At 46.3% G+C, this 26,268-nt stretch overlaps 1 protein-coding gene across 1 annotated transcript in view; it reads right to left on the minus strand.

The window, feature by feature from the left end:
* Nucleotides 1-333: 333 nt before the first annotated feature.
* Nucleotides 334-26,268, minus strand: part of LOC119374230 (arylsulfatase B-like) — a 75,093-nt gene continuing 49,158 nt past the window's right edge. Inside the window, exons 4-11 of the mRNA XM_037644310.2 lie at nucleotides 22,279-22,391; nucleotides 21,250-21,361; nucleotides 18,420-18,505; nucleotides 15,711-15,837; nucleotides 13,079-13,387; nucleotides 11,358-11,496; nucleotides 2,021-2,348; nucleotides 334-498 (exon numbers count right to left, since the gene is read on the minus strand). Coding sequence (XP_037500238.2) covers nucleotides 334-498; nucleotides 2,021-2,348; nucleotides 11,358-11,496; nucleotides 13,079-13,387; nucleotides 15,711-15,837; nucleotides 18,420-18,505; nucleotides 21,250-21,361; nucleotides 22,279-22,391 — 1,379 coding nt within the window. The remainder of the gene's footprint in view (nucleotides 499-2,020; nucleotides 2,349-11,357; nucleotides 11,497-13,078; nucleotides 13,388-15,710; nucleotides 15,838-18,419; nucleotides 18,506-21,249; nucleotides 21,362-22,278; nucleotides 22,392-26,268) is intronic.

Consider the following 26,268-nt stretch of genomic DNA (forward strand, 5'->3'; position numbering starts at 1 on the left):
CAGTGAACAAACCCGCGTCTTCCGGCTCAGCAGCCGAGCATCGTAAGTACAAAGCCGCCGCGGCGGCTTCAGGGCCATTTTCTGTTCCGCTTATGCATGGAGGCAATCACGGGCTCAGTAACTCAGTATGCCCGCCGCTTACTTATGAATTTCACTTCACCGCGTTTTGTAGTTCGCGGTCTTAGCTTCATTGACAGGCGAACTTTGCGCGACAAGAAAATTTTTATCAATCAGGGAGCGCTATTGGTGCATGCGGAATAAGAACGTAACGAATTAGTGTTAAGCAATGCGGTTGGACCGTTGTTTGTAGACTACTGTGTGATGGAAGTGCTTTCAGCAGGGGCAAGCCATTTGCGGCGAAGGCTCCACGTCCACCCACGGAGACCAGGTGCAGTCGTGGTGTTGCGGATGACCCCGCTCGTCCACTTCCGCGTTCGAAGGACGAGGAGATAAGATCAGTCGGTAGGTTGCCAGTTTTTTTAGCAAACCGTCCCGCAACTGAAAAAAAAAAAAAACGTTAGCCCTTTATTGCACGGAACACATTCATTCTTGCGAAGGCGTCACTATGGCCGCATGCAGTGTTCTTTATTGTTTCCGGCTTCCAGGAGAACCGTGGCGTTTTCAGTATTTTGTATGCTAGATTGATCCTTTAGCTGTTATCTGTTATTTGGCTGAACACTGCTTGTTCACATTGCTTTTGTAGTCGGTAAGTGGTGCCACAATAAATTCAATTACAATGGCTATAGGAAGTGAGTGTGAGAGTCTAATGGTGGAAACGTAAAAGAAGAAAAAAATATCAGGGGAAAGTTTGCCATTGAGTGTTTGTCTTATACTGCATGTTTGTCTTATACTGCATGCAGAGCTTTCTTGAGAGCTTCCAAATGGGCTAATAACATTTTTGTTGGAACCACAGATGTAAACACAGATGCAAGGGCATATCCGTAGTGAGATATACATATACATGCCACGTACGTTGTGAGGATTCGCAGTGAGCTCGCTTTACCACGTATTGCGTGCTTGTCATGCGACATAATTTATTGACACGTGAACGTTCAGCAACCTAAAGGGCGAGCGTCGGAGAACGGCGGTTGCGATGCAGCCAGAAGCCAGCCAGGGGTGTAGCCAGGGGGGGGGGGGTTGGGGGGGGTTCAAACCCCCCCGAAATTTTTCAGTTTTTCTTGCGTATATATACACGCGCACACACAAACGCACGCACGAACATACATAAAGTATGGTTGAACCCTCCCCGAAAAAAATTTCTGGCTACGCCCCTGAAGCCAGCCCAGCGCAAGCTTTAGGTCGCGTGGCTGCTACTAACACTACGATTGCTTTATTCGACTGCTTCGTCACCGTGCTCTCTAATTCATTTCATAAACCCCTAAGGAACAGCGTTGCCATTCTAGAGACTAAAGCCATTGACAGCATGGAGATTATAAGAGGGCTTGATGCGACTGGCTGGCATGATTTATTCACAACGACGAAGTAAGTGTTCGCATGGTTTCAAGGAACGAAAGCTCTCGCATACTGTCAAGATTCTCGCTTAGAATTGTAGACATAGCGCGCCAGTAGAATCGCTGACACACGCAAATGTAGGTCTTGAGACCGACGGGAAAACTAAAAACCGAAAACAGATACAAAAAAAAAACATGGGCTGACGATCACGAAAAGCAAATTCTTTATTATGCAGGTACTCCGAAGGAATGATGACGCAATTAGCTCCTCTTTTTTCAAAACAGGATAACCGTCGTATTTCCTGCAGTGACCGGGAATGCGGCTGTGTGAAGCCAGATGACCTCACAGCTGCCTGGTCTTTTCTTATACGTACGTCGATGCAGCGCCCAGATTGAACAACGCAAACTTTGGTACGAGCAAACGGGATCATGTCCACTTACAGGAAGTCATCGCAGCACAACATTACGCACACAGTGTATATCGTGCAATAAGCGTAGTGTACATGATCCCACTGATCCCGTTCTCTCAATCAAACAGTGAACTGACCAATTATGACGCTTGTACTTACCTCAGGCTGAGAGGACGCCAGATTGTTAAGCTCGCACGGGTCGTTGAAGATGTCGAAGACAAAGACGTCCTCGCACGGATCGAAATTGACCGTTGGCTCGCCGCTGGCGCTGCACGCAATCGTTGCCTCTTGGCGCCAGTTGGGTCTAGGCGGAGACCAGAAGCGTGGGTCCGAGTGGATGGTCGCTTCGTGCACTGCTTTCCATGCGTCGGATGACACCATCAGGGCATCCAGGTCGAGGCCTCCGGGGGGATCTCCTTCCGGGAGAGGCACTCGGTTATTCAGGTACGGTTCACAGGGATCCTCAGAACGGTTTACCAGCTTGTACCTGGCATAATGGAATTTTGCAGGAGACATTAAGGGCTTATTCGTTACTGCAGTGCTAATCACGCTATCACAAATGTCTAACAGTATGAACGCTACAAAAAGCTGTTTGCCGCTAGGACTTCAAATCTCTCATTTCACACAACCACCTGTCTCCCTATAGGTTATTGAATTCCTGTAAATAATGATGTATTAAACATGTTCTATAGCCTAAGTCATCATTGGACGTCTTTCGCCACAGAAATAATAAACATAAAGATAGCGAGTTCATTTTGCATTTCCATTAAACTCGGGTATATTCAGACACATTTCACGTACACAAGGGATGTCAAAAAATGAAACGGAACAAATATGCACATGCGCTAGCGTACGAAGACCAGACAATGCGCGCAGCAATGCGGACCATGAAATGAATAGCACGGAATTTGTAGTAACCGGTTTGAAACACTCGGAGGTCGACGCTTAGTTGCATATTTAAAGCGTTCCCGCGGCCCGTTCACATCACCTGCTCATTCGCCTGGCATGCATCGCTTCTAGTTATTCAGAGCATCGCATTTCAGATGCGAAGCAGCTTAAGGCGGGGCTTTGTCCATCGATCCCTCCCGCGGCGTCCACACCCCCACTGCGCATGCGCGTCCCCTCTCCCTCTCTCTCCTCTCCTGCGCTCCCCCTCTCGCGCGCCTCATTCTCTCCTGCGCAACGCCACGATGAGCGTCCACGCCCCTCTGCGCATGCGCGTCCCCTCCCTCTCTCTCCTACGCTCCCCCTCCTCTCGCGCGCCTATCAACCGCGCTCCCCACTCGCCGTGTGAGATTTTACGGCCAGGCTAGAGGATCGACACGACGCGCGTAGCGTTCCTCTTCGCGTTCCACGACGCTTTGAATGGATGGATGCAGCTTACGGCGCGGGACTTCGCCCCAGCTTAAGAACCTGGCGAGCCAGCTCCTAAAAAAATTACACCATGTCCCCGCTGCTTCGCATCTACACATGGTTCCCTTTAGCGGGAGATGGTGCAACATTTTTACGCCATATGGAATGTTCCAAAGAGATTTCTCCCAATTCATACGCTTATAAGGCAGAACTAAAGACAAAAACAAAAGTGTTGTTTGCTGGACTATAAACACAAACACTAAATGTTTTGTTGGATATCAGCACTTCCAAGAAGTTCTACTTCTCTGATTACATTTGTTCTTGTATTTCTTTTGCAGGTGAGACAGTGGTGCAAATCGCGACACCCCAGACTCTAAAAAAAAAGGAGTATATGTGTTACCATTTTCGGTGAGTCCTGACTTGCCACGTATATGACTATCTTTAAAGGGTCCCTAAATCACCCAGATATCGAAATTTAGTTGTGGTGTTGCAGTCGTGCACAAGTCTACAACAACACGTAGCCGTGAGAATTTTTCGAAACGGTGCCGTAATGACGGAGTTACACGGGTTTGATGATGCAAAAGAGGCTCTCGCTCGTTTAACTCTTTCCTTCGCTAAGCTCCTTTCGTCGGCTCATCTCTCCTCCAGGCCGAGTGTTCCTCCTCGCCGTGCGAGGAGAAGAGCAGCAAGCCCGCGTACCTGCGAGCGGACAAACAGGGGCTGTGGATGACGAGCAGGCGACACGTTGACGTAACGGCGAACGATGAGGGGATGAGGAATGCCGAAAGGCACGGAGAGGAGGAGGGATTGTTTCTTGGGATTTCTGGGGCGTCCGCGGCTCGTAGCGCTACCGCGTTTGGCATTGTAGATCGTGACGGCATTCTGAAGTCGATGCACGCGTTTACTTGAAATGTTAAAAAAAAAAACAAAAAAAAATGCCAGGCCTGCGCGGAAAGCGCAGCACAGTCACAGCGAAAGCTGGAAGAGCGGCATTTCTAAAGCCCGTTGGGGCTACTAATACAAGTACACTAGCAAGGCACCCACTACGCCATAAATCACAATATTTGTGAAATTGGGAAGCACCCACAACGCCATTATTCGTCATTGTGCGCAGAAGCGAGGTTCCAGCTAGACATATGTAAGGCATTATGTGCACTTTGTTTACGTGACGACTGATGACGATGAAGAATTGTGGCTCAGCCCTTTCTAATGGGTTTTAAACGGCTCACCAGTTACGTAATTCGCATTGTGTGACACCCGGTCGCTATTTAACTCTCCCACCATGCAATATAACATATATTGACGTGAGAAAGAGATACAGAGAGAAGGGAGAAGAACTTTATTGAGACCCTGAGGAAATGGATGATGGGCTCATGGGCTTCCTTGGCAACCAATGCAAGTGCACTTGCGAGGAACCCACTACGCTATAAATCATAATTTCTGTGAAGTAGGGAAGCAGCCACTATGCCATTTTTCGTCGTTCAACGGAGAGCCGTGGTACCCGCTAAAAACATGTAAGGCATTATGCGCACTTTGTTGGTGTTGTGCCTGATGACGATGAAGAATTATTGCAGAGCCCCTTGTAGTGGGTTGGAAGCATCCAACAGCCCACTCGTTGCGCAATTAGGATTGTGTGACGCCTGGTTACATAATTCGCGTTGTGTGGTGCGTGGTTGTTATTTCACTCTTCTACCACACTAAATTACATATGTTAATGTGGTTCCTTCTGAAGATGAAGCCTGTATAGCGTCGTTTTGCAAGGCAGTTCCAAGCACCGGCATGGCTCTGGGAACGGTCGTGTTTTTGATGTTCTCCGCTACAAAGGATCAATCGGCTTCAAGCCGAGGTACTGCCCAGGTTTCTACCAGCAGTAATGACTACCGTATCGTCCTGCCCCGTCTTCCTACTGGTAAGCTCGTCGCTGACTCCGTTTTCCTGCATGCAGACCTTGCTGGCCGTCCATACCGAGCGCAGGACTTTCGAGATGCCCTCCGGAATATCATAGATCTTGCTGATATAACCTCGATCGGACAGTTTCAAATGTCACATGTCTGGATGGTGACTTGCAGGACTGCGCTATCTAAAGTGAAGATAGTAACCTGTGGTGAATTCTTTGTTCGAGGACGAAGATGCGTCGTTATAGACCCTGAACCCACGGAAGTTAAAATGAAGCTGTTATGGCTCCCTGAACGCCTGGAAGATATTTATGTGCACGAAGCCTTTCAGCCTTTCGGAAAGATCAAGTCGATTTCAGCGGAAACTTGGAGGGTGTCAGAAATGGAACAGATGAGGACCCTTAACCGAGACGTTGTACTGGCACTTGGTGACGGAGTCCGTGTCTCCGACATCCCGCACCTACTCTCAGTTTGTGGTCTACAAAGCCTAGTGCTGATTCCCGGCAGGCCACCTTTATGCCTTCGTTGCAACAAAGTAGGACACCACGCTGCGATGATTGTCGGCGGTTTGGACATACGGCTGAAGAATGTGTGGCGACGTATGCCAATAAATTACGACATCGCATGCGACCACCTGAAGATGCGTTTCCAGAACATATCATGGACGCTACGGAAGTCCTCGATGCAACGGGAGACCTTCCATGTGCTGCCGTCGCTGAGCCCTGTGCTGTTGACAAAGACGCAGCTAGTGACTGTGCTGGAGCGGAGAAATCTAAACAAGCGTCAAACACCGTAGATGTGACAGACAGCGGAGAGAAGGAAGCGGTACCTGCACATGATCAGTCTTGACACAAAAGGAAAGCCCCAGCAGTAATGCTGATGTAGAAACGCCACGTGAGAAGCTAACTAGTGCCGATGTGCGAGAATCCGTCGATGTTTCCATAAGTAAGCGCCCTGCATCGTCAAACCCTGAGACGAGTGAGGAAAGTGATTCGGCGGTTGGCCCAAGACAATCACGACGTCGGAGATCATCAAAGCATGCAGGAAAGTGCAGACGTTCAAGATCAAGGAGGCCTGGTGGCGGTAACGGGGAGCATTCACGCGCCCCTTCCCCACCAGACCGGCGTATGCAGCTCTGATAAAAGTGTAGACACCATGGCGCTGCCTCAGAAAGTCACTTTTGCAACGATCAACGTATGTGGACTTCGATCCAAGCAGAAGCAGGTGCAGCTCCGCCGGTTGCTGTTCAGCCATCACCTTGACTTCGTCGCCGTTCAAGAAACGAAGATCGAGAGTGAAGTGGATACGGAGAGGGCCTTGCGGCCATATCTCTCCGTATTTGATGTAATTGTTTCGCACGCTGTAGGCCTATCGGCGGGCTGCCTTTTGTTTCTTAGGAAGAGTTTACCTTATTCTTCTGTTGCTTATAATGTTGACAGAGGGGCGGCTTATACAATGCGACTTTATGCTGTATGGTTTGCCGTGGCGCCTAATCAATGTATATGCCTTCAATGATGCACCGCGGCGCACTAATTTCTTTGAAAGCTTGGCCACTTTGCTAGATCCTGACCGTAACATTCTGCTCATGGGTGATTTCAACTGTGTTTGCAGTCCGTATGATCGTACTGGGTTTAGCCGCAGCGATAAGAGTGCTGAAGTGCTATCTCTGATAGTTCAAAATGCGGGACTTGTTGACATAGGAGCAATGAATAGATTACCCTCATATACACATGCACAGGGTAGTACTCACACTAGAATTGATCGCATTTATGTTTCAGCGCCTCTTATTTCTCGTGACCTGTCATGCAAAACGGAGCCTATTTCGTTCTCAGATCACTGCATTGTTGTGGGGCAGATTGGTCATAACACTCGATCAATTTCAGACCGCAGTGGGCACTCTGGAAACTCAACTCTTCAATTGTGAGTGACCAGGAATTTACTGTTCGCGTGCGCGTAGCCCTGAGGCGTTGCGTCGGCTGACATGCCTTTGTTTGCCTCTTGGGAATTTTCAAACAAGAAGTTCGGACAGTAGCTATCGAAATCGGATCAGTGCGGGGCTTTTACAGAAGGTTAGAACAAAAGATGTTACTAAAGAATCTTGAAAACTTATATGAATTTGAATGTGAGGCGCCTGGTTGTTACACAGACGAAATCGCTAATGCCAAATGCGCACTCCAGAGGTACGACACCTTACGCTACAGAGGTGCCCGTGTTCGATCACGCAATACTCGTACTTTGCATTCAGAGGAACCCACACGTCAAGCCTTACTCGATGAATGCCGCAACGCAAAAAGCAAATTTATACCAGATTTATATTCGCAAGGGTCATTGGTAACTAATACAAGTGAAATCATGACAGAATTTGAAGCTTATTACAAAGCATTGTTCAGCGATTCCTATGAAAAACAGAATGAAGATCTCGTAACGCAGTTTCTGTCATTTGTGACTCCTTTATCTGACGAAGAGTGTGAGTCTATTAGTGGGCCTATCACTTTAAAAGAAATAGAACTCGCCGTTGACCAGTTACCGATGTCGAAAACGCCAGGACCCGACGGAATGTCGGGCGAGTTTTACAAAACCTTTAAATCCTTACTGTGCCCGGTACTGCTGGACATTTTCACGCAGAGTTTGAATCTGGGGACCCTTCCTCAATCTTTTACAAGAAGCCACACCGTCCTAATTCCGAAATACTCAGATAGAGAAAAGCTTCGTCATGTTGACGGCTACAGACCGATTACACTGTGTAACGTTGACTATAAAATTTTTGCAAAAATACTATCAAACAGACTACAATTTGCAATGTCAATTCTTATTGGCGCCCACCAGACTGCGGCCTGAAAGGTCGTTCAATACAAACCAACATACACATTGCCCGCACAGTATTGGAACATTCTTCCCACTCGTATGACCAACTGGCAATGTTACAAGTAGATTTAGCGAAGGCGTTTGATCGGGTTCGTCATTCCTTTCTATTTTCTCTTTTAGACCATGCTAACATTGGTTCCACTATATTCAAAGGTATAAAACTATGCTACAGTGATTGTTCAACTCGTTTGATTGTTAATGGCCACCTGTCAAAACCTGTGTCGATTCACTCTTCTGTGAAGCAAGGCTGTCCGTTGTCGCCACTGCTTTTTGCCCTCTATTTGGAACCACTGTGCTTAAGCGTGATTCGATCTTGCAATGTTCATGGTTTCAGTGTTTATGGAAATGAGGTGAAAGTATTAGCGTATGCAGATGACCTGGCGTTTTTTGTACAGACATTTCCAGCATAACAACAGTGGTGTCCACTATTCGGGAATTCGGAACCATTTCTGGTGCACGAATGAACTTTGCTAAAAGTTTAGGACTGTGGTTTGGCCCGTGGGCTTATAAACCAACGAATTTCGAGGGTATTGCATGGTCTTGTGTGCCACCGAAATACCTTGGCGTTCCATTGGATGCATATAAGTCAAGCGCACATTATTGGAAAGAACGTGTACCCAGCCTAAAGCGTTACGCCCAACGTTTATTCCCCATAACCTCTCAATTTTTGGCAGAGCTAAAGCATGCAATCTATTCCTGGCAACAAAATTATTCTACGTACTGCAAATACTACATTGTTCCAGGGTTTACATTCAGAAGTTTCACCGAATCTTTGCTACCTTTATTTGGTCATCAAGTTACGACCGATGAGGCGTGACAATGTTTTTAGACCAGTTTGTGCAGGTGGTCTTGGGTTGGTGCATCTCTTTATTAGACAATTGGTGTCCCGTTTTTTATTTTCGGGACTGCGATCATCCGCTGCTTCGAACATTTTTACAAGTGAATCTCGTCGATGTTTTACCAAGTTTAGTGGTATCTGCTAATTGTGCCTCGCCTCCCTATTTGCAAGGATTCATGCGTGAAGTGTATGAATCAGTGCGGTTTTTGACAGTAAGATTCTCTAATGACTATTTATTCTCTAGTTCACGAAAAGATCTATATAATGCCATATTAGATATGTTGTTTCCTGCACCTTTGTACCGCTCACTATATGCTGGATTGCCTGGACACGACGTGCTTGTGCGTGTGAAGAAAATGCCTATTTCACCAACATCCAAGACATTCTTCTACAAAGTGCATACACAGACGCTGCCTGTGAAGACCTGGTTAAGCAGCAAAGGCATCTTTGTATCTTCAGTTAACTGTCGCCTCTGTGAAGTTCCGGAAACTATAGAACATTGCTTCATCAGCTGTAAAGACGCCATACTCTTCTGGGACGTTCTACAAAGGGCTTTTAAAAAACAACTCGATTTAAATTCGTATAGCATACGTTATCTCATGCCACCCAAAAGCCATTCTATTCCTGTTGACATGCTATTACTAATGGGTATGCACAGTTTATGGAAAACTCGCATGTTAGACAGACATGCGGAACCCATGGTATCATCGCGGTTGCATCTCATTCAAATGGCTCTTCAGCTAAAAGACTTTTACAAACAATTAGAGTTTCAACCGGACTGGTATCCACTCTTCATGAAATGTATAGCTTTAATACCCTTTTAGGCTTCTGTGTACGCTTGTACGCTGGTAGAGACCGCCTTGAATATTTTGTTCGCTATGTATGCTAGTTACACACATTTGTAATAATACCATGAAAGAAAAAAAAAAAAGCACCGGCATGGCTCAGAGGTAATACTGGGCTCCCACGCAGAGGGCCCAGGTTCGAACCTCGTTCCATCCTGGAATTTTTTCTTATTTTTTTTTTTTTCTTATTTCGAGCGATAGTGGTTACGGACCGGCGCGGCGGCGGCGGCGGCGGACAACTACGCACCAAAAACGGCCGTTGAAATGATCTCATAACAGCTTTCGCTGTAAAATATTGGACGTGGTTTAGGTGCCCTTTAAAGGGACAGGTGAACTCTCTATTGCGCCCCACAAATCTTCGACGAGCGTATCATGATCTTCAAACTGTGTTCACGTGTCTCTTTATAGTGATTCATATACGTGGTAAGGGATGACTCACAGAAAACGTCAAATGACTCTTTCTCTTCTTTTTGCGCAAGAGATGGCCCAGTGTGTGGATGTGCCACGCAGGTGAAGTAAAACTTCCGGACCTGTTACACCCACAGCTCCATCAAGTCCGACCATCCGCCAAAGTCAAGGAAAACGGAAGTGTCATAAACTGGACGAGTTGTGCACATTCGAACACGAGCAAGGCAGATGTGGAATGGGTGCAACATGTACTTATCCGGAGCTGAACCAAATGAGCCCTTCAGGCGTCTGTGCAATTGACGCTACCAAGAACAGCCGTGCATAGGCTGCAGAAGCGGCTGAAGCTGCAATCCTAAAATTACTGCTATCCTAAAAAGCTGCAATACTGCACACGCGCCAACCATGTTGAACACAAAGCATTTGCAATTGATGATATGAAATGTATCGGTGAGAGTCGGATTCTATAGAAATGGTCATGCTTTCGGACGAAGTATGCCGGGGTGGCAAGCCGATAAAATCCGCGGACATGGGGTTCGGACAACCTCTACGTAAGCCCAGAAATCGTGCGCGACAATCTACAGGTATGCGGGTGGTGTGACCTCCTTCATGTCTCTCTGGTGGGATCGTTTTGATACGCAGAGGCGTCAAACTGCCGCGACCGCTAATCCGCACACGTTGGAACAGTTGACATTTCCGAATGTCGGACACCTGCGACCTGACATTCTCCTGCAGCGTTATTGCGACCCACCTCAGTGGATCTCAATTGTTAGAAGTGCTTCGGACGACGCATTGCCGATTCGCTGGATTATATTCGGCAAGGGCCCAGTACCCGGGCTCCTATAGCATATGAGTACTACTTTTTTATTTTTACGAAGCTTTGCTTAGGACGCGGTTAAAATGATGCAGTGGGGTACCTGCAAGAACAGCGAGTGCGCTTTACCACAGAACATGAACGCGTTACGGAGGACATGCTAGGGCAGGCGGAATGATATCTCTTAGATAACCTGCGTCCTACGGATAGCGCACACATCTAATTCTGCTGAACGTTTACTAAATTTTAGGTTTTGTGTGAACACTGCGCCGCTGACAAGCAGCACATTTCTCTTTGTTCCCATTTCTTTCCTGTACACGTTATCGACGTTGAAAAGGTCATTTTAGGACGCCTAGTTTTCCAGTAGTGGACTTAAATTCGCGCACAATAAAGACGTTTCAAAACGCCATTTCTGCATTTCTGAAGTCTTTCAAAGGGAGCAATTTCTACGAATGCTTTCATGAAAATATTCATTCCTTGCCTGCCGGAGATGATGGCCGCCGCATCCTTCCAACCTTCGATCTCTAGGACCACGTCTTCGTGCCCGATGTCCTTGAACGTAGTCAATGCCTCCCAGAGGTTCCTTCCGTCTACGTCACCGAGGTCCGAAACGTCTCCGCCTTGTAAGTGTATGGGTGAAACAAAATAATAAGCAGCAAATATTGAGCTTGCCGTCGGTGTGTACGCGAAAGCGTACGGACCCAGACGCATATTACAAGATGCACAATTCCGTCTGTTGGTTCTATTATTCAGCACTCCTTTATTTTCCGCCCTCATGACGTCAAAGAACTGAGTTCCGAGTGTTGAAGAATGATACTTATTCCATGGGCAGCATATGCTATACGCACTCAATAACTGCATTAGAATTGAAGGAAGACCGCGTTTCTGTTATCACAGTTGGTAAGCAACATGATCACTTTTATACATCCTTCGGCTCACGCTAAACAATATCAGCCAGAGCTGAGCAGTTATGGTAGAGCACGAATAAATGTGGTTTCCAGGGAAAGAGAAAAAATAGGCGAATTGACATCTGGAATAGAAATCATGTTAGTTTTTCTTTTTTTTTTTGCTATCTAACGCCATTTCACGTCTCAACTGACATGTTGGCCTTCAGATATGAAGTGAACAGGAGAGGGGCGACGGGGTTCTGACATCGTGCCGTGGGCCGTATAATAGTGACCCGCGGGCCGCAGGTTGCCGAACCCTGTTTTCGACGAAAACAAACTTTTGTTAAGGTATTTCTTTCTTGGAGGCCGCCGACAGCTTAAGTGCTGTACTCCTCGCAGTCAGTAAACGGACTGCACTCAGCTATTTACAGCTTTCTTACGGTTCCAGTGGTAAAGTGGACGTAGAGGCTTTTCCTGCAGCAATTTCCACAGTCGTGTGATAATTCAGGTATGATTACATGCATACGAATCTCAATGACCATTATTAAGCTTAAATCGTCGGTGAAGGACGCTGGGCATACATTGATTAGTTCTACAAGCCCGTCATCACCCGTGATTTCGAGCATTCAGACGCACCACACACACTTGAATGAGTCGCACAGGCAAATACTGACGTTTTATGGACTGGTAAAAATGTTTCGATTGGCCCCTCTCACTGGCCTTACGCCTTGTAGCATTAAATGCACAATTGGTTGGATTCAGGTCGTAACACAGTACGGCCAATGTTAACAGAGGTTGCGCTTAACACTATATACATGGCACATTGCAATGTGGGCGTATTAACCGAAAGTTCGCACAAGGGCTACGTGGCACCTAATAACGTTACACTATGGGCGTTTTTGTCAGCATTAAGCCACGTTTCTTAAGTAGGCGAAAAATATGTAGGGCAATCTCGCTGCCCGCGTCAGTAAACACATAATGGTGTGAAGCGGCTCACAGTGGACTCTGGATGCGTAAAGGAGCCGGTACTGCCCCAGGGAAAAAAGATCAACTTCCTACCAAGCAATGTTATGTCCATAGTTTCACCAAAGCTTTGTGTCAAGAAATTTCTTCCTTGAGCTTAAGTTCACAAGGTTCCTGCACTGGCAGGAAATTTAGTTTCGTAATAACATGTCTTGAGAATACATATTTTGGTGTTATATTGCAATGACTCAGTATGGTCATGTTATCGCAGAAGGGGCCTATCGCCGGAGTTTTTGACGCAAAATAAGAGCAACTCGTGCACAAACATGCTCATCTGCAAACAGCACAATACCTGCAGCCGCGTATAGTGTGGGCCCCCAGTCGACAATGTGCATCAGCTGCTGCGAAGGTCGTCGTGGTCGGCAGCTGTTTAGTCGTCCATACCAGAGCACCGCCGGTACTCGCATGCCCCCTTCCCACATGTCCCCCTTGGAGCCACGCAAGGGCCAGTTGTTGCCAGTGTTGGGAACACTTAGCGAAGCGTCCATCGGCCCACCCCCGTTGTCGCTGGTGAACACCACCACGCTGTCGGCGAGCATGTCGCGCGACTGAAGCGCCGACAAAACCTCACCCACAGAGTGATCCAGGACGTGGAGTGCGCCTGCAATGAATCAGCAGAGATGACAGTGTTTGCTGGTAGGGACTTTAGTGGTCACGCTGATGAGCGGGTGCGAGAGGGTCGTGCTCCGATGTCGCGGTCGGTGAAAGACGTGGTGACATCGGCACATCGACTGTAGCACCGCCGCAACGTAATGGCTACCATCGTGGACGCAAGCATCGGCATTACTAGCGACGTTTGAATTTTTTTCTCCCAGCGTATAACGGGACTTTGTGCAACCACGGTGCCTCGTGAGCGTGACTAGGTTGCAGTCACAATGTGTTATAATTGGCATTGTTGTTTTCTTTCGTTTTTCTCTTTTTTGGTCTTGAATGTTGTAGGTTTTTGAAAACTAGCTTCTCGTCTTTTCCCGCCCAAACTGCAACGTAACACAAAGTAAGGCTAGCAGCTAACTCCCTTAGGATCCAAACTGGTGTTCCTCTACAGAACGCTGGCGTAAGAAAACACAACCGCCGCAGCGAGCACAGTGGCCTCCAGGTATCTATCCCTTCAAAGAAATGTATGCGGTGAGAGCACAGTACGTAAAAGCGTATGAGCCGCTGTTCTCTCTGGCGAGATAGCACGCGTGTCACCGCGGACGACGATGCCCTTTTGAATAAAGTTGGCAGATTCTGCTCGAGCAACGCAAGCCTAGCCTCAAGCACCCCCTCATGCACATTCGCGCGACGGAGATGGCCAACGCATTTCATCTCTGCTTGAGCTGCGACCGTCGGGAGCCGCGCATGTTTTCACTCGCACATGAAACACATGACGCACGGGGCAATGCTGGCAATTGCACAAGGATGTTGCAACGGCGTTTCACAACGATGTTGGCGGTTCACAACGCGTCGACATAGGAAGCTGTGGGATGTACTATTAATACACACACTCTATTTGCGTTGCGGGACGGCTTTAATCTATCAAAATAAGCGGGGGATATGGGTTTTATAAGTGACTAGACGCAAAATATGCCGGCAGGCCTCCATATTAAATTACGAATGACATACAAGGGGTGGGTTCCTGCGCTCCTGCTCGGCTCAGGGAACTTGATGTTGCCTGTAGAACTCCCACACATATCTGCACGCTGCGCGCTTGTATCAACTGAAGTCCTTTTACAGATGTCTGGGATATGTTGTGCACATCTTGAACTTGGTTACAGCGCAACACTAGACAAGGACAAAAGAAGGAAACGGAACAACACGGCGCTGACTCTCAGTTTCAGTTTCAGTTTATTGATATCAAAAGGTAATACAAGATTAGCGAATATACAGGCGAGGGTCCCAAAGTAAAAGAACTGTAGTGGGACCCTCGGTTCATTATACAACTGATATTGTATAGAAAAATTGTCAAATATATATATGTAGCACGTGCATGACCCGTGACATGCGCAAGACACAAAGAAACACCAAGGCAGCATTGTCAAAATTATAGATAATAAAGATTGGCGCAGGTAACTAAATTCCTTCTCATGAAGAGCGATTGGTGGTTCACTAATACAAGTCCTGCCTCTAGTCGTTATGTTGTAGGCCTCAGCGATTTCCCTTGTCAGTTGGTCCGCATATTTAAAAATGACAGTGGTTTTGTTAAAGATGAGACGACAACCACATCTTACGCACAGCAGTATTGTGCACGGCTTACGAACAGCAGACGGTCTTCTGTCGAATGAGAGCGCAATATACATAGAGCATTTACGCTCATGTTGCCCCCAACTTTTTTCCCACGTTTTTTTTTTAATTTTGTTTTTCTGAGAACTTTTTTTCAGTTGATGTTTAGAGGCGGACGAACTAAGCTGTTCAAATTCCAAAGTCAAGTTATCGCAGTTTCGCTGTCGCCTGCGTTATATTTCAAGCAGTCACCGCCTTACTTGAATGGCGTACTTGTCTAAAGTTACAGCGCAATATATCACCGTAATTCACTTTGACGTTCTTGTACAAACACAGAATTGATCTCATGTAACGGAGCACTGCGCCAGGTGAAATGACATGACTGCGCACAAAATAGGGGGCAGCAGAACAAAAAAGAGTGGACTGATGTATAGGACTGAGCAGCAAAGCCCTGGAAGCTGATAGATTTAACCTGACATCCTTGTTATATTGACAATTGCAGAGCTTTTATTCTGCTGACATCTGCAGCGAGCTCTTGCTTTGTCTTAGCACGCGTGAAGAGTGTACCAGGAGTGTACATAAAGGTGGTCACTATTTCTTTTTGTTTTTTTTTTGAAGAGAGAAAAAAACGATCCGTTACCATTTATCAGAAGGCATTCAAAAGTTCCGGAGTCAACGCTGGTTATGTAGCGGACAATGCGCGTTCGCATTTGTCAACTCACCTGCAAAGACGCTGCGGTTATAGTTTGTGATGTAGCTGTACTTATCCACAGTCTCTTGTGGTGCCTCAGGCTTGGTATCTTCGCAGGTGGAATGAACTGCTTGGTAGCTCAGGTACAGAAATAGGGGCTGTAAGAAACCACCATGAACATATGTCCTGTACACATTATATACACTGTAATCATAAGTGTTAGTACATGATTGCCTAATTTACTATCGTAGTTTATTTCGCATTGGAAGTATTTGAGTTTCCACCGCTTACAGGCTGACTAGCGCTGGTTTTTCGACTTCATTTGTCGGGTCGGCTCCTGAGCAATTCCTAATCAAACTAAGAAGCAAAGTGCCCTCGATTAATCGATCGTATGCCTGACATAGCGAGCACGAAAGATTTCCTGCGATTCCTTATGCGCATTCGATTTCGCACAGGTTGAAGAAAGTTGCGGGACAGTTTCGTGTTGATGTTTTGTTGCTGATTTTTTTTTTGCGGGTCAAAAAGAAGGGGTAGTTTGTGTGGAGTGATTGACAGGCGTGCAAAGACAGATGCAAGAGCAAATGACAAGGCTTGTTCTGCCAAGCTTTTTAATAAGTATACCATGTGTTTTTCTGTGGCGGTATGTAGAACTCCTTCCACGTACAGCAGCGTCCACATCGGTCAGACTCGATTGTTTATCAACAGTAATTCGAAAGAACACGCTAATTTGTTAAATGGAAGAGAATCATCCCATCTTGCCAGTCATCTTGCCAGTCATGATCAGAGGGCAGGGAAGATCGCTGATGCATCGCCGAGGCAGCCACAATGCTTAGATTAAAAGCAATTGCATTACGCAGCAATCGGTTTCGCTATCTGAAGAACAGATTGTGTTCATTGATCGTTCATAGGCATGTATGTGTTTTTACGTGCAATCCCTTCCCATGGTTACTGTATACAGGGTGCCGCAGCTAACTGTAGTCAGAGTTTAAAAATATGCCGAAGCACTCTATCGCGACGCGACCCAAAGCATGTTACTGACTAGTGTGTAGAGTGTCACACCCTTTTTGTGCTCTCTTCGATTGCTTAATAAAACAACAAAAATGAGCGAACTTTTCATGTAACGAAGCTGGACAAGAGATTCCAAAGAGAAAGTAGTAGATTGCTTAGCAAAACGCCCGATTAGACATTTTCTAACTTTGTGCCTATTAAGTATTAGTGTTTCTGTGTTTACTACAGATGCCCGACAAATACAAAAATATACCACGTGACATGCCCGCTTGCGCACTTTGATTCCAAGGCTCCCTAAAAGAATATCCATTTCTTCTTCTTGATTTCAACTATGATGTCCTTAACCCCCGTTTGTTCCCTGACCCACTCTGCTCTCTTCCTGTCTCTTAAGGTTACACCTATCATTTTCCTTTCCATCACTCGCTGCGTCGTCCTGAATTTAAGTTGAACCCTCTTTGTAAGTCTCCAGGTTTCTGCTCCGTAGGTAAGTACCGGTGAGATGCAGCTGTTATATACCTTCCTCTTGAGGGATAGTGGTAGATTACCATTCATGATTTGATAGTGCTTGCCGATTGAGCCCCATGCCATCCTTATTCTTCTAGTTATTTCACTCTCATGGTTCGGCTCCGCGGTTACTACATGTCCTAAGTAGACGTACTCCTTTACAACTTCCAGTGTCTCGCCACCTATCGCAAAGAATATGCTTCCCTCGTGGCGGTTCATGGCAGCGATAAGCAAACGTAGCGGTTATCGGTTGCGCTACCGCAAGCAACAGTTGCGTCATCGCAGAGCCAGCCCCGTTGCCCTTTAGGCATTTTAAGCGCCAGCCCACAAGGCCAAATGCGATGGTCGTTTCCACGTGGGAAATTACGGAGAACAGCAATCGAGGCGCGCATAGGCGTACAGGCGGGCATGTGACGTGGTATTTTTGTATTACGCAACAAGTTATATTGTTCTTCCAAATTGCCATTTTGCATAATCAAGCGCGAGGCGATGTTGCATCATTCTTCATGCTTCAGCTTAGTTTTCCCACATCGTCATCCTTATTCAAGATCTTTTTTTGTGGTAAGTGGTGTTACTATGAGGAAGAAAGGGGCGATTTACGCGCAACGTTTGAATGTTCCCGCGTCATGTGTCTGACTGAGGCAGGATGCATGACACTGGGCAACATTCGAGCAAATATACGCAAGCCAGGTGACGACTATTCTTGTACGGCAGATGGGCGTCGCAAGTATGCTAGTTTGATTTAGTCTGGAGCATATTCACTAATTACATGGCTGCATATAATTATATGGATGCAGCGTTGGCGGCTTTGATGCCGGTTGTGAAGGGTATTGTTTTGGAGTTGGGAATCCTAAAACTCGCATGGAAGGAGTGTTCTCATAGTAACACCCTTGTTACTATGAGGACCAAGTCTACCAGATGAGAGTCGGGTGTACTCAACGATCTTAACTAAGGGCGTTCAAAAGCAGCTAAGGCGGGAAATGACCATGCAATAAATACTTCAACGCTTACGAGTGGTAAAAATGATTATTATGTAACTCGGTTCCAACAGCTACGCGCTCCATTCATTGGCGCCTTTAATATCGGAGGTTCGGAAGGGAAGTTCGGTGCTTTCCCGAACATCAGCGAATGAGCAGGCTTCTGATTGGCTGATGTGAAGAAGAAGACCTGCATGAATCGCCATGCCAATATTACGCGAAGCAGCTACAATATGTTATATGGCGTTTACCTCTTCAACATTGTGATTGGCGATGATGTGTTTAGCTTCGTCTGTGAAGGCTTGCGTCGAGTACGTGCCTCTGAGGTCGGTGACAGCTTTCGTTGAATGGCCAACGTTGCGCCAGAGGTCCAAACCGCATAGGCCTTGTAGCTGCAAATCGCGGCGCCGCATGAATGAGGGCTACTTTGGTAAGTCCGCACCGGAACGCTTATGCAATGTGATGCGCGGTGTAATGGGAAATTTTCTGTTGGAAAGAAACTTTAATCCATGCTACAACGATAGATTTAAGCTCGTTAATTTGTTTACAATTCTGCGATGGCGGAACCGAGAAACGCTGCGTCCACTTGAAAACCGGTTTCAACTGCTGAACATATATCTTTACTAAAACGGCCGAATCGAGTGTGGCATCAATAACCGCTGTGAAAACAGTTTAAATGTGATCTCATGCTCTTCTAGGTAATTCACTACTTGCGTATGTACAGTATGACTTGCTCGAGAAATTTACATGTGTTGCGAGTTAATGAGATAGGACGATGCTTACGTGGAACCGAACGGTCGCCTGTTATGGTATTTCCATCACTTCTGCTATTCGCCAGTCACGATGAATGTTACCCTGTCGTATGACAGGGAAAACTGCGGGAGGGATATCATTTGGGAAAGCTATTTACTTTAGACATTGGCACACTTGGCATTTCTCAGTATCTCATTACAGAAATCAAGGTGACCAGAGCTACTAGCGGTTTTAAGGTTACTCAACAAGGCGTGAATACCGGGGTTGCTGATGAGAATTTATTGCATGAACATGTTAGACACTGCCGCAGAGAACTTCTCATTACGTGAGATATTGCTCGCGAGGTTATGCAAGATCACGCCAGGTCATTTAAAGAGCATGGTGAAAACACTCATATAGCGGAACGAAGACGCCATAGCTCAGCGGTAGCTTGCAGTCGCGCGCGGCAAGGAGAGATTACAAGCGGAGCGCAAATTTGCCAGTTTATCAAGCGCCCTTATCTTCACACATAGGCCCGCACTCGCGCTATTTAAAGGGCTGTGACACAGCATTTTTTTCGTCGCACAACAGATTGCGGCTATTGGTGGAAAGCTAGCTGAAACCAAAAGCGGCGTTTAGATATGATGCGCTTGCTGCCACGGGGTGCCGCCACCTGCCGGACGCCGCGCCCTGTGGTCGGCTAACATTACACGGTTGCAACACTATGCGCTCTGGAATCGCACCTGGACAGAGCGACTGTGTTTAATGACACGTGGTCATGGTCACAACTCGCGCTGGAAGTAGCTTCTTTCCGCCGTGTCATCCCTTCCTACGCAGCTTCCAGGTCACTCGTCGGGACGTAAGAGAGAAAACGCTTAAGACGCGCGACGATTCTTTTTATAGCTCCGCTCATTTTTATTAGATTAAAGCATTTCGGCGGCGATGAATGTGGGATGCAATAAAGTCCGATACTGAGGTCAATCGATGATTACTTGGAAAAGTGGTTTAGGATCAACTAAAAAAATTTGGTAGGTATTGCGGTCCACATTGAATGATACTTATTTTTATTTTCAAGTTAGGCAAACTGTTGTACATTTTAAACAATACCGGGTAATATATGTTACATGCGAAAATCATGAGTATTGACACAACAGCTAGCTAACAATAATTAAATGAGCTATAGACCTTTACTGGTGTTTCTATTGTAAAGAACCGCTAAGTAGGCTTAAGAGCTTTAGAAAGAGTTATTGTGTACGATATGTGACACGTATAAGTATATATCCACGTAAATATAAAACTAACCAAGCTGCCGCGCTAGCTTAGCAGGTAAGATTTGTCACTGCTGCGCTCGAGGACGATGGTTCGATTTTCTCCCACGTCCGCCGTATTTCTATCGGAGCGAAATGAAAGGACGACCGTGTGCTTAGGCCCAAGGTGCGTTAGAGTACCCGGGGTGTTACAATTTATTCGAGTCCTCCACTACTGGGTACCTGTTATCATATCGTGGTTAACTTGCTGCTATATAAGCTCAACAGAAACTTCCGTAGACGTGAGCTCAGTAGACAATATAAAAATAAAACATTATTTTGGGCATGTTTCAGACGTTGAAAGACGTTTAAAGGGTCTTATACCACTCAAATTTCAAAGACAGTATAGTAATTTTGTTCTCTACGTCACTACCTTTCCTAAAGGCGGTATCTCCTCTTCGTCACTTATTTCTTCAGAAAACTCGCGAGCGATGTCACTACTACCCGCTCAGCCCATCAGAATTCACATACCTTGCTCAATTGCAATCGAAGAAGTGCGTGTGACTAGTACTCGCTTGAAGCGGAGTTTTCTCGAACAGAAAATTGCATGGTTTTCTGTTTCAAATTTCTGAGTTTTCCGCTCAGCGGAGACATTTTGAACATTGTAACACGATTTCCTCCATTTGACAAACGCGCCACTAGCGTTCGTTTGGAAGGCTCAAACCTGGGGAGCAGCTATAAGAATTTCCACCGTGCAATCTGCCGCGTTCAGGTCCGTGACGCATTTGAATTTTCCTCGTGCACATGAGCCCAACCAGCCATAGACTTGTGTCGGAGCCTTGTGCTACGGCAATTGGCAAACTTTCTCGACCACGACAGTTCCATGAATTCGGCCGCGTTCTAATTCTTTTCAAGGACTATCTTCGCAATTTCAAACCCTTCAACGGCGTAAATGCATTGGCTACAATGGCCATGACTGTCTCTTTTTGTTTCTTAGACGAATAAGGCTTTGAGGGTGCAGTGGTGCGCGGAGCGATAAGATACAAAGGCGTTTACGTTTAATCATTTCTTCCGTGTAAAGAGAACACTGCTGGCTACTCACATCCTGTGACGGTGTGATTATAATAGGCCATTTCGCCGTTGTAGTATCCGAAGAACGTGTCAAAACCGCGCCATGTTGGTGTGTGCTCCATGCTCCTATATCCCAGGTGCCACTGCGGTCGAATGTAAGGAGAAAGCACTTGACGAGATAAATGGCGAACACAGGTTGAGCAGGGGAGTCAGCAAAGGTATCGTCTGAGATCGCTTATTCATGTGTACAGTAGCATACTGGCTAAATTTAGAAACAGTTCAACAAGGAGTAAACAATACACGTGTTGCATTGCAGCATTCGTACTACGTCTGTAATTTTAGGGTATACAGGCTACAGTAATCAGGTAACATGTGCTCATAAGGGCCCTCCAGAGACGGGCCTAGTTACGAAAGACCACACACCATGAGAGCAGGATTGATAATGAGCTAAGGCACGTTTCTGTTGCCCACCGTTATGATTTGCAACGTCTATTCTCGCCTTTCAGCGGCGGCCGAAATGGACAGTCCACAATATGCACACTTCTTCCACTAGCCACAAATTTAAAAGCGGGAAATGGCGAAAGAGCCGACTGGGTGCGCTCTCTCGGCGCAAAGTTTTCGGCCGCTTCCACCATGATACCGCTTCTTTGCATTTGTGCTGACCGTCCCAGCGTTCAATTATGCGACCTTCGAGCAACCTCGGGCTGTCTCGGGATCCCAACACACGTTACACGACGGCGTTTGCTGTCACGACGTGAAACTACATGGCCATTCTCTGCGTGCGCCCACCGGCTGCCAACTCCAAAAATGGACGAGGACCAATTTCGATAGTTGCAACAGGGGTGCAGTGGTTAGCGTGCTGGTAACTGTGGCGGTGTGGCCGAGGTTCGAATCATAACCGTGTCCACCTTTTTTTGTTCTTCTGTCAAGGCTTTTCTGCTGCTGCTTTTTGATGTCGCCTCGGACACACAACATGCCAAGTAATGCTCTAGCATTATTCTAACAAGGTAATACTTATAACCGCGGCGTCACCTTACCAGGTAGATGCTACGGAGCTCACCTTTCCGACCATATGAGTGCTGTATCCCAGCCGCTTGAACCACTGCGGTAGAAGCTCGTACTTCAATGGTACGGCGGCCTTCGCGGCTGGCACGAGTACCCCGTAGCCCACGCCTGTTTTGACACCGATAAACAGCACGAAGGTCAAACACAGAGCATACGCCATTTGCAAAGACGCGAAGTGTTTCAACGTCGACCGTAGCGGCCTAAACAGAGAAAAAAATATTAGCAGTGTTGTGCTGTCCAGTTAGGGGGTTATCGTTGGCTTATAATCGCCGCTAAGACGCATGTTGCAATCGTGGCGTCGAATACTCCTCTGTATTCACGGGCGTGAATAACAACGATAAATCCCTCGTAGGACAACACAACAAAGAAGATGTACATTGTCAAAGGTTGCGCCCTTTAGCTGAAGTAGCTGGCTTATCCCCACGACTTTGATGGTTTTCAGGCTTCTTCATCTGATTCAACGATAATGTTAGTTCGAGGAAGTTTTGACCCACTCACACGCACGCTTTCTATTGTAATTGGAAGTCTCGTTTATTGAGTGTGGTACTGTTCTGAAGTCTGCGAAAAAGAGAAAATAGCGATCCACTAATGAGATCTTGATCGGGCTCAACCGCAGCCGCCTATGTAGATTAACATCCACCGAACGGCCCAAATTTAACACTCTGACGTAATTGTGCTACATGAGCTTCCTGTATACTTGAGTAACACTGATGTCGTATCCGAGGTGCACAGCAGCGAATAGCTGGAACAAATATGGGCATAGGACCCTTATCGTTACACCGTGCAAATAAAAAGGTGCAACTACAAAACGCGCGGTGAAGGCACTTAGCATTTTCACCCCATTTAAAATATGCAAAGATCTTTAATAAAATACACATAATTCTGCCGGCGGACATGAAGGAACCCACATTCTACTCTACATAAGGTAGGGGATCGTGGACAGAAGAGCACTATGTGTCGAAGGGTATGAAAGCAAAAAATTGGCCGCGTATCTGCGTGATTCGCTGCAAATGTCGTCGAAAGACGATAGTCTTCTGCCGGCCATACTACATGAGTTCTCCTCCTCTATGTTGAATCGCCGCATCTGGCTCATAGCGTCGCATTTGCAGCGCGGCCCGAAAAAGACTAGCATTTTCAGCGCCGGCTAAGAAACACTACGGTCTTTAGAATTAAGTATCTGTATTTTCTGGATATGGAACATACCACCTAATACTTACGTATTGATGTTGCACCTCAGATATGCGTAACAGTTGCTTTTTGATCGACAATGTCCACAAGTATGAAAGGCGCTCCCAGTTCAAGATGGCTGGGTGTTCAGAAAGTGGTTAAACTTCGGCCAGGTGGCTGAATCGGGTGCCAGACAGACAAACAAAAGGAAAGACAGACAGACAAAAATGTCTGTGTTTAAGTTCCCCAAGAAAGACTATCGTCTTTAAAGCGACAGGAAGGGGAAGATGGAAGGTTGCGATGAAAAAATCCGTAAACAGGGGGTGGGTGCTCGAGCCGACGTTTTCGACAAGTGGACTTGTTTTCTTCAAGGCTGGAACTGATTTCCTTAGCTATCGTATGTATATGCTTCGTGCCCTCTCCACCACAAGGGAGAAGGGGAGGGCAACTGCCAGAGTGGGAATGGGGAAAGGGGGAGAGGCCGCCGTGACGAACTGGGTGAGTCATAAGGAAGGCGTAAAAAAACAAAATGAGAAAAGGAACAAAAATTGGGGAGGGGAGGACATGCGTTTCGCTGAATCATTGTCAGTGGAAGCACATGGCACTTTAAGAATAGTAGGTTCGAAATTCCTAGAAGAAGGGCTTAACTCTCATTGGTTTTCATTGTGTAAATAAAATACCGGACAGATTCAAGGGTCCCCTTAGAAACGTTAATACCTGCTGGCTGGAGTGTATTGAACTTGTGAATAAGGTATGACTCCGTATATTTTCTGTCGCTTGGGGACCGGAAGTTTGACTGAAGTATGTAAAGTTTGAGATCATCGAAGTGCGCTCTACTACATTAAAATGCTGTGCCACTGCTTTGGGTAACTTCTTCGCCGTGTCTGCGCGATGCCCGTTTAATCTAACATTAACAGGTTGTCCCGTTTCTCCAATGTACCGTTTTTGGCAATATGAAGATTGGATCATGTAGATAACGTTTGAACTAGTACAGGTAAAACTAGATTTTATATGATGGACGTAATCACTGCCGGTGCTTTTAACTATAACGTCATCTTGAAGATGTTTACAAGTCTAACATCTTGGACGAGAACAAGGTGTTATGTGGGCAGTAGAATGAGGGTTTACTTTTGCATGCACTAACATGTCCTTAAAATTCCTATTGCGGCGTTACACGACCTTCGGTACTCCGGGAAACGCTTTTCTAAGGCTCTCGTTGCTTGCCAGTATTCGGTAATACTTACGGAGGATATTATTTATGTTGGGTAGCGCATTTGAGTATTTGGTTATAAATGCTGACAGCTGGTTAGGCTGTGGCACGGGGGCCCTTTGTTCTAGTGATGATTTCCTATCTAGTTGACATGCTTCGTTGAAGACCTTGTTTAGAGCATCATGCGGGTAATTTCTTTTAACTAATGTTTCCTTTAGGTTGCTTAAGTGGTGAACGTAGTCACTGTCATCGTTACAGATCCTTCTTATACGCCTCGCCTGTCCTACAAATATCCCCTGTTTGCAGTGTCGCGGGTGATGTCTAGTGTAATCTAGGTATTGCTGGCTGTCTGTAATTTTTCTGTAAAGTGTTGTTTTCAATTTTCCTGCTTCAATAGATACCGTCGTGTCAAGGAAGTTAATTTCACTGGAAGAATGGTGCATGGTGAATTTAATACTAGAGTGAAACCTGTTACAGTGGTGAATGAATGCGTGTAGTGTACTTACGCCATGTTCCCATATGATAAATATGTCGCCTATATAACAGAGACAGGTGGAAGGGTTCACTGGACATGATTTCAACAGCTCTGATTCAAACTGTTTCATAAAAATGTTGGCGTATGTTGGCGCAGAATGGATTCCCATACTAGTGCCGAAAGTTTGCAGGTAGTGAACGAGTCAAATTCAAAATAATTTAGCGTCAGGACTAATTTCAGTAACGATAGGTAAACTTCAGCATTATGTGTTTGCTTGCTTTCTATGAGTGATTTTGAGACCGCTTCAATTCCTTCCGTGATTGAATCACCGAAGGGATTGAATTGAATTGAATTGAATCACCGAAGGGATTGAAGCGATTGAAGGGATGTCAACTAGATAGGAAATCATCACTAGCTCAAGGGGTCCCCGTAGCACCGCCAACCAGCCGCCAGCATTTATAATCAAGTACTCAAATCCGCTACCAAACATAAATAATATTCTCCGTAAGTATTACCCAATACTGGCAAGCAACGAGCGCCTTAGAGAAGCGTTTCCCGGACTACGAAAGGTCGTGTTTCACCGCAATAGGAATTTTAGGGACATGTAAGTGCATGCAAAAGTAAACCCCCATTCTACTGCCCACATAACACCTTATTCTCGTCCAAGATGTAAGACTTGTAAACACCTTCAAGATGACGTTATTCGCCGCGAGATCGGGCTACAGGCGGCAGCACCGTCGCCGCGCTAGTGTGGATAGGCGGTTGACGGCGCGTATACAAACGCACAAAACAGCGCTTAGTTGTGAGCGGTTTGACCCGATTTCCGGCAAACAAAATGTGTTCACTGCAGCTTTCTGGTAATATGTGCGCTGTTCATTCCCGAATTAATGCACGAAACGCGCCGAACGTTACTATTACTTGTGAGAGAAGCGCATCCTAGCTGCCAACGAACGGGTTACTCGCCTTCGGCAACAGTCGGCGTCTTCGCAATGACTGACGTTTTCTTTCTGTTTTATTTGTACATGTTTAGCTTGTGTTCAGCCTACTATGCACTACTGTAGCGCGATTGAATTAAGTGCTTACTTCTTGTTCATCTGGATACCCCCAAACAAAAAGAAAGCCCGTATTCCTGC

Source organism: Rhipicephalus sanguineus, chromosome 11 (genome assembly GCF_013339695.2).
Source record: "Rhipicephalus sanguineus isolate Rsan-2018 chromosome 11, BIME_Rsan_1.4, whole genome shotgun sequence".
Lineage (NCBI taxonomy): Eukaryota > Metazoa > Arthropoda > Arachnida > Ixodida > Ixodidae > Rhipicephalus > Rhipicephalus sanguineus.